Source organism: Scomber scombrus, chromosome 22, assembly GCF_963691925.1.
Source record: "Scomber scombrus chromosome 22, fScoSco1.1, whole genome shotgun sequence".
In the NCBI taxonomy this organism is placed as follows: Eukaryota; Metazoa; Chordata; class Actinopteri; order Scombriformes; family Scombridae; genus Scomber; species Scomber scombrus.
Genome location: NC_084991.1, coordinates 10,308,556 through 10,322,542, shown reverse-complemented (window position 1 = coordinate 10,322,542; position 13,987 = coordinate 10,308,556). Strand labels below are relative to the sequence as shown.

The following is a 13,987-nucleotide window of genomic DNA, read 5'->3' as shown; positions in this document are numbered from 1 at the left end:
GTTTTTTCAATTAAGGAAAAAGCACAATGCTCATTTTTATGATTATGCCTTTAAATGCTATCTTGTTTTTGCACTCATTATGTAGCCACGATAATTATTAGTTTGTTTGTGGGGAGTCCACTGTGTCTAAATGGTGCTAAGAAGGGTAGTGTAGTGACTTGTCAGTGTTAGATATGTTAGGTTCTATAATGAACCTGTAAGAGTCAGTCCAATCTTAATTAAAAGCTCTGTTTTCACTGTCTACTGTCACTTTTATGTGACTTGCTCATTTCTCCGACTGACAGTCTCTCCTTCTCATTTCTCATTCCTTCTGATTTGGTTGACTGAGTAGCATCACGTGAGATGATTAACAATGTATGCAATGCTGAACCACTACTGTAAAGGCTGGTTAAAATAGAAACAACCATTCTCAATAATTTATCTGTTGTAATGAGTATAATGAGCTTGCACTCAACACTGTACTTCCTTGGGTCCTCAGCCATACACCCACCAAGTGTGAAGTAAATGGGATGGACAGTTCTCGAGTTATGTGGAGGACACAGAATCTTTGCTTTATAGTTAGATTAGATCGTTGGATACTATAGCTGCTGTTAATTGAGCAAGCTCAGATTACATCGTCTTATGTAGGTTATAGAATTTTGTATGTGGTAGAGCAGTTCCGAAATATAACATAGATCCATCTCTACCTGCGCTACAAAGCTGTGCTAAGCTTGCATTTTACACAGTACCACTTGATCTTTACTAATCTCATAGTGCCTCGGGGCTATGAGGGTTTATAGATTAGGAAAACCTGTCTGGAGAGAACCATGCACCACAAAAAGCAAAAGTGCACAATCTTCAGAGTCTTGTAAGTAATAACTTTCCTGGTATAAAAACCTAATCACAACAAAGTGGGACAGAATGAAAATAACAATAGTGCTGCAACAATTTCTAAGTTTAATACAGTACAATTTGTCCTTCTCTTGGGACAGCAAACACACACTCAAGCAGACACACATACACATGTAGAGAGGAATGGTAAAAATGAATCATTGCTGTTGCCATGAAAGGAAATGGGAGCCTTTCTAGCACTACGCTCCTCACTTCCTGCTAAGCACACAATAGCACTTTATTGCTACTGCAGCAGATAAATCAGATTACATGTGTTCATAATGCAAGTTATGCCCAGAGCTTTCAGATAGCTTCTTTAAAACACAGGAGTCCACGTTAATCACACCCTCGAAGAGTACCTGAACAGCATGTAAAAATCTTCTTTGCTAGGTTTTGCTTTTTGCCAGTGTTTGAAGTGTTGGTGATGTGTACTCATTCAGGGCTCAGTACACGCTTGTGTAGACACAGATGTGTGTGGTTACAGGTGCCATTGGCTTTTAATCTCACCCAACGGTGTTGGTGCGTAATGATGCTGCTGATACACTCGTTAGTAAAGTACAAGATGGAAACAAAAAGCAGGCCCACTGCTCAAACATTTCAGAGACTATCAGTTCAGCTTGGGGTGAAGTTACCCCTGAGAGGAAGATCATAAATCTTACGTTTGTTAGTTTTTTTGGAGCCTGTGATTGTGTATTTTGGTTTCAATGTCATGTCCATGTGTTGATTGGTTGTTGTTGTTGTTGCTTGACAGCTAAAGACAAGGGAGAGAAGAAACTGTTTGGCTACTCCTTTGTTCCTCTGATGCAGGAGGATGGCAGGACTCTGCCAGATGGCAATCATGAGCTCATTATCCATAAGGTAAGGCCTGTATACCCCATCAAAAATACGTTTTTCACTGAGCAACATGTGACCTATGTAACATATATGTATCGAACTGTTTCTGTTCATATTTTTAATTATATTAAGGATTACGTTTTATTTTATCGATAAAATTAGATCATTTCACTGATTCCAATGCGTTTTCACTTATTTTAAGACATAACTTAGTTTTCATTTTGAAAAAAGAAAGGATTTGTATTCATGCACACATTCAGTTATCTCACATTTTTGCATTTCATGGCTCCCTTCCTTGTTTCTGAGTCAAACGAACACGTTTTAGAAGCCTTTTTCTACAATTTACCGTTGATTCCTTAGTTTGTATTAGTGTGCTACTCTAGTTAAATTCCAAATATTTCCACTGTGAAAAGAAGAACTGAGTTCCATTTTTATCCTCGGGATTGGTAAATTGCAGCTTGTAGTTTCTCTACACAAACACAATCACTGTTTTGCGTCACACAGGTGTCACAAAGGCTACTTCAGACCAGATTACACGCTGTATAAGATTATGGGAATCAGACCGATAAGTAATGTCCACTTACGTAACACAGACCTACTGTGGTAGATTATGTTCCTCTATTCAGCATGACCTTTATGCATGTTAAGAGATTCACACCCATCTTTTCACACATTTTGGTTTTGACACATCAAAAGACTACAGTAAATAAAATGGCCAGCATCCCTGGTTAAAAGCTACTGCTTGGGCGTAATTCTGAATAATTGCAGACTACATGCTTTTCCTCAGCTGCAGGCGAAGGGTGTGTGCATGAACTCAGGCTTTGTGGAGTGAAAGCATGGAGTGCTTTCATAGATTTTATTGGCAGTGAGGCAGAAAAGTAACCAAAAAGTCTGATTATTTATTCTGCTGTTAGCCGTAGTTTATTTCAGTAGCCTACAAAAAACCCTCCTTTTTTCATTGTATTCTTTTCCGATCAGGCTGCCAGATTTAGTCCTACTAAACTATGGACAACTCTGGTAGGCTTGTGTGTTCCCACTGTTGTGGGGGGAAAGGGCCTGTTCTAATGCCAGATGGAAGTTGCTGAAAAGCTCAAGGAAACTGGCATGGCCTAGTTTCTCCTCAGACCCAAAATAGACATGGAAGAATCAGTCCAAACTGTGTGGTAGCTTTGGAGCTCAAACAGCCTCAGCTGTGCATTAAAGCTGCACGATACATCATTAAAAAAACAAATTCTTATTGAGGAACTCTGAAATGTGATCGTCCCAGCAGGCTGCATTTCTGTCTAAGAAACTAGGAAGGTTTAATACTGGTGTCAGTGTTCTGCCTACAACCTTACGCGTGTGACATTTTTGTAATCACCCACATAGGATTCAATTAAATGTTTTGACAAATTGGCCACGGAAAATGCAACATTAGAGCAGAAATTTGATTGCATCACATTCTTCCTCTGTTCCAGTTCACAAAATGTGTCCTTTTCTTTTTAAATGTCTCTCCAGTGTGAAGAGAACACCAACCTGGCAGACTGTACACGCTACCTGAAGCTGCCTTTCTCCAAAGCCAACCTTCCGTCCAACAACCAGACGCTGAAAGGCACCAAAGAGTCTTTTTGGATCACCAGCTTCCTGTGCTCCACTAAGCTCACACAAAACGGTAAAACTACACTCGAGGAATTGACATTTTAGCAGCTTTCTTTGATGAGGTTTGTTTGGCTACGATGTTCACCTTTCAAATTGGCATCAGTACAGTGCCACGCTATCTCTTCCTGTGCTCCTGTGTAGAGGATAGAAGACCCACTGCCAAAGATAGTGAGCAACACTTCACAAAAGGCTAACAAAATGTTCAAATGCCATATGTTTAAGAGAAAAAAACAACACATTCACACACTGCGAGTGAGAGAGCGATGATGAAGCAATCCAAGTGTGTGAATAAACCTGTGAATATGCAGGGGGGGCTGAACAGCTTCCAATTTTCCGAGCTTTACTTATGAACTAGTACATCCTCCTGTTCTCAGAACTAGGCTTGCAGAGCGGGATTTGTAGTCTTATTTCCGCAGAACTAGTTGGCTGCTGATACGTTTGCCCTCATTCATCATGTAGCAAGAAGATGAATGAACACACAGTCGTGAGCAGCACAAGAGACGTTTGTTTTTCTGTACTGGTCTGAGTCATCCGTTCATTCCAAACTTCAGTTGACACTGTTAGTATTTTACCAGACAGCAGTATTTTCAGATTGCAGAAAAACTGTTAAAGACTTATATATATTTTTGCCTCATTAAGTCGAAATTTAGAATATGTAAACAAAAAAAGCTACAGGCAAAATTTACTTGCAACAGGCTGTTCATTTCCTGAATAGAAGAAATGTCGTTGCTGAATTCATATATAGAAATATTGTAGACTTCTGATGAAAAAATGTATCTGGCAGATTGGTACAAAGTAATTTGGTCATGCACACAAACAAACACACATGGCGCACGCAGACACAAATTCACACATAAAGTTGCAAAAAGACACGCTTCAGGTTGAACAGCATCTGAAGAGACAGCTAAAAGACTTTCTTCTTTGGGGTTATGTTTTATTCATGGTTATGTCTGGGGACTCTGGCTCAGGAAAATGACTTTTTATCTCCTTTATCCTGCTCTACTTGGAAATATCATCATTTATTTGGATTCAGAGGATTTTTTTGGGGCGATAATTGAAGGGTGTGGTGACGGATTATGATCAGAGGGGAAAGTCGCTCTCCTAATCCTTACATTTCTTTATAAACAAACAAAATATATCCCCTTCTTTTACAACGCCGTCTCTCTACATATCTCCCTCTTTCTGTCTTTTCCCAGGGGACATGCTGGATCTGCTGAAATGGCGAGCCCACCCCGAAAGGATCAACGACAGCCTCTCTAAGCTGAAGGAGATCGATGGCTCTGAGATTGTCAAAGTAGGCCCCACAATCTGATTCCAAACCCAGAATTGCTCTTGCTACACTGGCATTCTGAGTATTGATTGTTCCCGATTTGATTCAGTCCACGTGTTTTTAAGTTGAGATCGAGATGATGAGGATGTTCAAAAAAAATGAAAAGTGAAGCTCTGTGTCAGATTGCACACAAGTAAATACTTTTCTTTTCTGCTCCCTCTTCAGTTTCTACAAGACACCCTGGACACTCTTTTTGGTATTCTGGATGAAAGCTCACTCAGATATGGGCTTAAGGTGTTTGATTCACTGGTTAGTAATTAGTCGTTATGCTCCGATAATTTCCATGGCTCTTTATTTTTTTTGTCTTTTCTGTTTCCTCTTTTCCCCTTCGCGTAGCATTTGACTCAAACACAGAAAACAGAAACAGAAAGATCTAGTGATGTAACGCTTCAGAGCTCGGTGAACCAATCTCACCCCAGTCATGCTGCACTGCGCTGATAGAGCGAGGCCATTGATCGATCTCTCTTTCTTTCTCTTTCTCTTTGTCTTTCTCTTTCTCTTTCTCTTTCTCTTTCTCTTTCTCTTTCTCTCTCTCTTTTTCTCTCTCTCTCTCTCTCTCTCTCTCTGTCCGTCTCCCACATCTGTCTCACACTGACACATGAACACGCGTTCTACTCTCAGCGTGGCGTTATCAAGTGATGAAAAGGTCTAGTGAGCCAGTGCAGTCATCAAGTTTCCTTTTTGTGGTTTTGAGATCAATCCTACAAGCCTGACAAGTGGACTTATCTTCTGTGGCCGGACAAATTCAGTGGCTTCTACAACAGCCTGCACACAAAGAGAAATATGGAGCAATAAGAGCAACCGCTGTCTGAACCATTAGTTTTCTATTGTCTCTGTTTAAAAATAAATCTGCACTAGTAAATAAGTATTTTGATGCTCATTCTTCTTATCTCGTATACCATAAAGCCACAGTAATATGTTTTCTCTGTTTATTTCCAGGTCCACATCATCAACCTTCTCCAGGACAGCAAATTCCAGCACTTCAAACCCGTCATGGACACCTATATTGAGAGCCACTTTGCTGGAGCTTTGTCATACAGGTATTTGGCGTTTCGGCCTTCACACCTGCAGATGTGTCGAGGCTATAAAGCAGCAGCTCGAGTGTACAATATCTCAGCTTTATCCACATATTGTATTCTCATCACATATCGCATGGCCAGGCGGTATGAGAGGCATTTCTCCTCAGCTCTGTGCTTTGATTTAGTCAACAGAGGTGTGAATAAAATGCTTATGGTGCCCCCTGGCTGATGAAAAGTGAACTAAGAAAGTGTGCCGGTTTCTCCTTCCTCGCCTCTCCCTTTACCCATCACACGCATACAGACTCACACGCATATTTGCAACCTGCTGTTCTCTCTGGCTGTCTCCTTCACACTCTCTGTACCTGCTAAGATACCCTGCTGGTGCTTTCTTTTTCAAGCTTTCAGGTATACACAGACGCACAAAACGCTGCTACACATCTATCGACTTTGAACTCTTTTAACTAGCTCAGTTTAAAAGTAGAAGTATCACTCTTTTATTAATGATCAAACAAACACTGCAGACACAGGGTTTCTTCTTTTGTTATTATAGCTACCTTAAGTTATTTGTGTGGAACCAATATGTTACCCAGACCTGAGTAAAAATGAGTAAATTCAGTCATTCCTCACTGTCACCAGCTCATCGGTGCACAAAGAGGATCCCTCTCTTGAAATATTTGCCTTAGATTTAAAGAGTTTCATCGCAAACTAATTTATAAATGCAGCAAAAACATCTTTAAGATCATTGCTTCCAGCTGTAACATTTACATCAGCTGTTTTTATGAAATTAAAAGAGTGGCAAAGGACTTTCTCAGCGACTGACTTGTGTGTGTGATGTGTTTCATTTTAAAACGCTGCATTGCCTCATCCATATTTCCTAAATCCAGTGAGGGCATTTATGTTCAATGTAGCTGGAGGTAAATGGTGATACTAAGTGTGTGTGTCCTCCCCAGGGACCTGATCAAAGTGCTGAAGTGGTACGTGGACCGCATCATTGATGCAGAGCATCAGGACCACATACAGCAGGTGCTCAAGGTGAGGTATTTGCTCTAAGGCTGAATTCACAACAACTCAGGCCTCGCAACGACAAATGGCGATCCTCCAGTTCATTTGAATGGGGTTGTTGCGTTAAGGCTGTGGAGGTAGGGGCCGCAGGGGTATCGTAGTGACTTTCAGCGAGAAAGTTGAGCCAGAATCGACAAAGATGTTACAGGTTCTCCTTTGTTTGATAACGTTGAAAGTAAAGGGTCTCATTTTAAATAAGACGAGAAAAAGAGAAAGAAAACGGCGGTGGTCAGTTGAGCTAGAGAAAGAATGAAGAGAGCGAGCAGTGGTGAATGAGAAGAATAAAACATAATATTCTGATTGCTTCACAGCAGTTACAAACACACGTCCACCTCCACCCCACACCTCCACACAACACTGCGGAGGTGCATCACAATGCCTGATTTACTCTGTATACGGCCTAACGCACATACACACACCGAGGCAGCTCGAGTGTTGTTTTCAGATTGCGCAACTCGACATGCAGCTGCCCTTATAGGCACACAAACACTGCTTCATCATCCACACAGATGCATCCAGAAACACAAACAAACAGACTTGCTTCCTCTTGCTGCCACTCCTGCTGATTTACCCCCCCACATCAGCAGTGAATACATCTTGCCGTCATTCATTATCCCCCTCCTCTCTCTATTACGCTGCATGCAATTTTAATCAGCAGAAATGCAGTGCCTCCGGTGTTGGGGATCCACATCACATTATTCTAATGACTCATGCAGAAACACGTCAGAGGAGCACATCACACTGCTTCGGTAGTGCGCTTTCCCATTTATCATTCACGGAGAACATTCTGCACCACAAGCAAATGTTATTCTGTCAATCAATCACACTCCAGACGCATTTGCATTTTCTTTGTGTGATTTTTTAGGATTTTATTAGAATTTTGAATGTTACTTTCGTTATTTTTAAACAACTTTCTAATAAAAACAAGGTTCTTTTAAGGTAGTAAACCGGACAGACTGTTTAACATTGTCTTTCATCCAGAGCTGGTTGATTGTAGCAAACACCATTCTATTTAATTAGTAAAGTCTGTACACTAAGATTGCAGCTAATAGATATTTTCATTATAGGTTAAAATGATAATTGTTTTTTTTAGTTAATTAGTTAAACATGCAATCTATATAAATGAAAGAAATCATGAAAATTGTCCATGACAAGTTCCCTGAGTCCAAGGTGACATCAGAAGATTCCTTATTTTATCTGACCTCTTGTACAAAACCCAAAGATAAGGTTTTTTTCAAAGATATGAAATAGAGAAAAGGCGCAAAGTAACGCATTTGAGAATTTGGAATCTTTTTTCTTTTGGTTTTTGTTTGATAAATAATTCAAACGATTAATTAAATATCAAAAACATCATTACAGCACTAGTATACACATCGTTTCACTTCCAGATAAATGTCCTAAAAGTTTGGATTAAGTTCGTAAGGGGAAAAATTAAAATATCACAATGTTCTTTAACCATTATCACTGAATGTAAAGTGTGGTCTTTTCCCCCACCCAACAAATGACAATGTTTCTTTCTGTCCTCCAGGCCAGCGAGTACATCTTCAAGTACATCATCCAATCTCGCCGGCTCTTCTCGTTGGCCACGGGAGGCCAGAATGAGGAGGAGTTCCGAGTCTGCATCCACGAACTCTTCATGTCCATCCGCTTCTTCCTCTCGCAGGAAAACAAAAGCACCACCCCCGTCGCACAAACACAGGTGTGTTTATGTGTATGTCTGTCCGTGTGTGAGTATGCACAAGCCTTGCATGAATTCCTCTGCGCCCGTATGTTTATCTCTGTCTGTCTCCTTGTGCACATATGCAAATGTGTAAATGTGTGTACTTTTCTGTGCCTGATGGAGCATGTGCGTCGCATTATGTTTTCTTTCTCGAGGACTTCAGTTAACACAGTTGTGATAGGTGAGAAATTGGCTATAATTGAATTTCATGCTGCCAGAGGGTCTGGAGTAGGAGTAGGAAATTCTGTGGCAGAATCCTTTTCCATTGGGAGGTCTCGCACAGCAGGGCAGCCGACTTCACTGATTTCAAATGAGACCAAAACAAACAAGCTAAAGACACCGCCAATAATCCTAATTACACACCAGAAACATCTGTGCGTGGGAAGGAAATACCTGTGATTTTGCCTCTACCTGTGTGTGCATCCACTTTCTTTCTCTGTCCTCTGCCTACTCCATGTCTTCTTTCTTGTTTGGCTCTCAAGTCAGACATGTGTGCTTATTCCCTCTAAGTGTGGTAGTAATGACATTTTGACTTGTCAAAGCATGAAAAAAAAAAAATAGTTAAAACGTCAACAATGACTCCATTCCATTAATTGTCACTGTAAACCATGTCAGTGAGCGAGCATGCACAATAACAGAGCGCTGGAACTGGCTCATCCCCATTAAATGCAGCCAATTATAATAATATCTTCACACCTTTGAGGCCGTGACAGTGAGATTATTAGTGTAACATTATCTGTTTCAGTCGTGCCCTCTCCATGCCTGTCTGAAAAGCTCTGCTTCATCCCTCCACTGACTTCTGATCTAGACTAATCTTTATTCTCAACACAACAATAGCAGTGGGAGGATGCAGGCTAATGCTAGCCCCAGTTAATCTGTGACATGCGATCAACAGGCACAAATGCATCGCAGAATAAAGTAAGACACTGTTATATTGTTCCACAAATACAGAGGCTGTGTCTTGCCAGAGCAGGTTACACTCTGATTGGTGTTGCGTTTGTGAAATGAATGTCAAGGTAATATCTCTGCACAGCTGGAAACATGTGGCTCAGGGAAAACTTACATCCTCTAAGCAATTAAAACAGGATTTCTCAAACATTTTGGGTGTGTGATCCTGTGTGAATTTGATTTAGCACCTTTTTTTTCTCCAATTTTCAAGTTTATTTTTGATGGAAGGAAGCTCCATTATGTATTTTAATCTCTAGTGGTCCCCATTTTATCATAAGCAGTTACCACCTAGGAGCCTTAAGTAGCAATACTGTAAAACGCTTTATTGCTTCATCTGAACATCTGTGACAGTGCAACCAGGTTCAATCCCCTGCCACGCTTTCCCAGATAAATAAACGTAAAATACAGCAAATGAGACAATAACACTCTTTGCCAGACTTTAGTCATCTTCATTTTTCAAATAGTGCAGCCCCAATCTGACAGAACATGACAGGAATAAAGAGCATCAGACAGAGAGCTACAACGGCAATGGACAGCAATCCCACTGGAGCAGTCCTTCAGTTTAATCCACATAATCCCTGACCGTCAGGGGCTCCAACCAAATCCGGTCCTGGCCAGCGATCCATGACATAAAAATAAATATTTACTTCTGTTTTCCCAACAAAACAACTCTCCAAAAACACTGAAGCGCTTTATATGAGCAATGATCTATACAGGACCTGCACACCAGGCTGCCGATAAAATTAAATATGTAATGCTGATGTAGTGGAACATGTATAAAAATATGTACAAACATATGAACATAAATAAATAAATATTAACCTTACATATGTATTAATTCCAGTCTTTGAGGAGAATCTGTTTTGACAATGATGAATTTATTAGGTGTGCATGTGATTAAACATCTCCTCATTTTGCTTAGGCGGTGTTCCTACGGACATTTCCTGCAGTTTATGGTGAGCTGTTGAAGATTTTCACAGTGAGAGAGGTGGCCGGCTTCGTCAGGGAGACTTTGGGGAGCTTGCCAACCACCGTTCACGCTGACTGCCCCCTGGAGGCCGTCAAACTGCAGTGCATTGCCAAGACTGTGGAGAGCCAGCTTTACATTAACCCAGGTAAAGGTGCATACATGCAGACAGGTGCACAGTCTTTGTACAGTAAATGCATGATTAAAGCTTGTTAAAATGCTGAAATACCAACACAGAAGAAGAATCTTAGCAAATAACATAGATCCTTGCATACAGATCATGAACACACAGGAAGAATAAACAGCACAGATGGATACAAGCAGATTTGAACAGCTAGATTCATTCACAAAATTTGGACAATGATCAGCAATACTTTGTATGTTTGTCTTGTCCTGCAGCTTGTACAAACAGCCTGTTAGTCCATATTACACTCTTCAGTTTTGCACTCCTGCTGTGCATTCATTTGAGGACACACCAAAGCTAATTGTTGCCCTACAGTGCACCTAACATGTGACATTAAATTACACTGACACTTATTACCAACATTGTTTTATTTCAAGCATGCTCTCACAAGCTACATGTAGCAAGAAAAAAAAATCAAGCAAATCATATTAATTTTACATCAAGTATGAGGTTTACATGGCATTATATTTCATAAATATTGTGCAAATGGGAGATTTTACAGCCACAGAAAATGAATTAGTTTTCCCTTTTTTTCTAAAGCATCATTATTATATTTGATGTTTGTGCATTTGCAGAGTCGCGGTGCATCCTGTTGCCGGTGGTGCTCCGTGTCCTCCAGGCCCACATGCAGGAGCAGAGAGACCTCGTCATGTGTGCCCGCATCCTCACCAGCATGCTTTCCCTCATCAAGAAGGAGGAAAATGGTTCTTCGGTGAGTAATGAAGGGATAGACAATTGCCATTATTTAAGCCCCCCCTCCTCAAATTCTTTAAGGACTAGTTTGACATTTTGGGAAATAAATGTATGAAACCACAGCCAGGAGGGAGTTAGCTTAGCTTAGCACAAAGACTGGAAACAGATGGAAACAGCTAATCTGGCTCTGCCTCTCTGGCACTTCTAAAACTCACTAATTAATGCATTAGATCTCATTTGTACAAAACATCATCTGTACAAAAACCAAAAGTGTAAAAGTGACTCGCTGAACTATTTCTTGGCCATTTCTTAGAGTCATCTTGTCATCACTGTGAGGTTGCCAGGCAACCAGCAGAGACCAGCAATTAAAGGACCAATATGTAATATATTTACTGTACTAACTCATCAAATGACCATGATATGTTGTGGTATATGTTAAGGAAACATGCTCAGTTGAAATACTATACGCGACTATAATACTATTCCAGTGCAAAATGTCTGTTTTTGTTTTGGCCTGTATGATTTTCCTCACTGCCCATTCAACCTGATCATGGTGCTGGTACACAATTTTATGACCACATAATGTGGTGTTAATCCGTTGCTGTCATTTTACCTATGTGTGAGATCAGGTTGACGCTCATTTCAACACCCCAGTTTGCCAGATATGAAACAATGGCACGCAAACACAGAGTGCTGCAGCCATGGAAGCAAGCAAACGTACTGGATGTAATGTGATAGATTCCACCCAACCTAAAAACCTGTGTGAGCTTTGAGTCTGGGGAGGAAGGGACGAGAGGAGACAACTCTCTCCAGTAGTTTGAATTTGAGCCATGCTGCCCATTTTAAATGCTTATTGTCAATGTTACATATTTCTCCTTTAATTAGTGAGCTTGCTAGGTGCTGTTAGGCTGATTTTGTAACTTTTATCCTTTATGTTGACCTGATAAAAGTCTCAGTTACCTGGTGACAGTGGTAGCAGTAGAGATTCAACTTCCACAAAGGAGTATATTGTTGAAACCTGAAATAATTAATAATTTCTATAAGATCTTCAAGTTATAGATGAGAGATTTTGACTTAAAACTTGACTTTACATCCTGTGCAGCTGTGATGAATTCCCTCTGCTACTCCAACTGGACTCTACAATTGAATTCTTTCTGTAATAACTGGAAAATAACTTTAAAGGGAGTCAAAGCTAGGGGAATTAATCTTACAGCAATTTCCTAGCCAATACACTGCAATAGCAGATTGCTTTGTTGTGTGTATATATGGTCAATTAGTCTTGGTAAGAGGGACATTTGCAGCAGTGCAGTCCAGTAATGAGAGCCATCAATTTAGCAATGGGCATTGTCGAAGTGGCAGTCATTTCAAGCTGCTTGTGTGTGTGTGTGTGTGTGTGTGTGTGTGTGTGTGTGTGTGTGTGTGTGTGTGTGTGTGTGTGTGTGTGTGTGTGTGTGTGTGTGTGTGTGTGCGTGTGTGTGCGTGTGTGTGCGTATGTGTGCGTATGTGTGCGTATGTGTGCGTATGTGTGCGTATGTGTGCGTATGTGTGTGCGTGTTTCTGTGAAGCAGCTCGATTTGCCTAGCATGCGCTGATGCCTGCCAGAGGGGCAGCTAGTGGTAAAGGCGCCCAGTAGGACACACACACACACACAGACACACACACACACACACACACACACACACACACACACACACACACAGACAGGCACTACATCTAAAGGGAAGTGACAACAGTGGCAGCCAATGTGCCAGTCTCAAGCTCCTTCTCATTATCACTCTGTCCAAAACCTGTCTGTCTTGTCAGGGGTAGAGAGAAGATGGAGACACACACACACACACACACACACACACAAACACACACACACACACACACACACACACACACACACACACACACACACACACACACACACACAAACCAGTTTATTCACTCTCTCCACTCCCTTTGTGTTGCTTTTTTTTATCTTTAACTGTCTCTGTTCTACCTTCTTTCATTCTTTTCCATACTCCTCTTTCTCTCTTTCTCTTAAATCCTTTTTCATGGCCTTGAAACTTTTCATTAATCTCTGTGCACTCACTAGTTCAAGACTCATTAAAACTGTGATGAAAGTAAGTGAGTAACGCCTATTGTGGATCACGGTTCAAGGTTGTGCTGACAGAAAGAAAAAAAAACACGAGGAATACAAATTACTCAAGATAACAGTAGGAGGTCATTCATGCAACTTTATAAGTGTGTGTTTTTCTCTGTTGTGCAGGAGCCGGTGGTCTCTGAAGAGGTGGAGCTGATTGTGGAGAGCCTGCTGGGAGTTTTACTGAGGACCATCCTGGAAATAAGCAACCGCCCCCAGCCTGCCGGTCCTGCCATGAGATTACAGTTTCAGGATGTCACTGTATGTGTATTTCCGATGTATAGTACAGTACGCCTCAGTTTGTGTGTGTGTGTGTGTATGTGTGCCTATGTATGTGTGTGTGCTCACCAAATTGTTTTGGGACTAAGCAAAATATACAAGAGTAATTAGAGATTCTGAAATTGAGTTGTTACCACAGCGGCTGTAATTCCACTAACATTATTAACATTAATGACAATAATTAAGATTTTTAATACAACGTGGCACAAAAGGGGGAACGGTGAAGTGGGTAATAATGAGATCATCATCATCATTGTGTGCTGATGGAAAACTCAAGGAGGGGTGGGGGTGCTTCCACTTGTAATAGAGCTCTAC

General features: G+C 40.9%; 1 protein-coding gene across 1 annotated transcript in view; it reads left to right on the top strand.

Annotated features, from left to right (window-relative positions):
* Positions 1-13,987, top strand: part of dock4b (dedicator of cytokinesis 4b) — a 114,305-nt gene that overhangs the window by 63,237 nt on the left and 37,081 nt on the right. The window contains exons 16-25 of the mRNA XM_062443765.1: positions 1,622-1,728; positions 3,202-3,355; positions 4,539-4,636; positions 4,838-4,921; positions 5,612-5,712; positions 6,642-6,723; positions 8,282-8,452; positions 10,344-10,536; positions 11,148-11,284; positions 13,520-13,654. Of these exons, the coding sequence (XP_062299749.1) occupies positions 1,622-1,728; positions 3,202-3,355; positions 4,539-4,636; positions 4,838-4,921; positions 5,612-5,712; positions 6,642-6,723; positions 8,282-8,452; positions 10,344-10,536; positions 11,148-11,284; positions 13,520-13,654 (1,262 nt within the window). The remainder of the gene's footprint in view (positions 1-1,621; positions 1,729-3,201; positions 3,356-4,538; positions 4,637-4,837; positions 4,922-5,611; positions 5,713-6,641; positions 6,724-8,281; positions 8,453-10,343; positions 10,537-11,147; positions 11,285-13,519; positions 13,655-13,987) is intronic.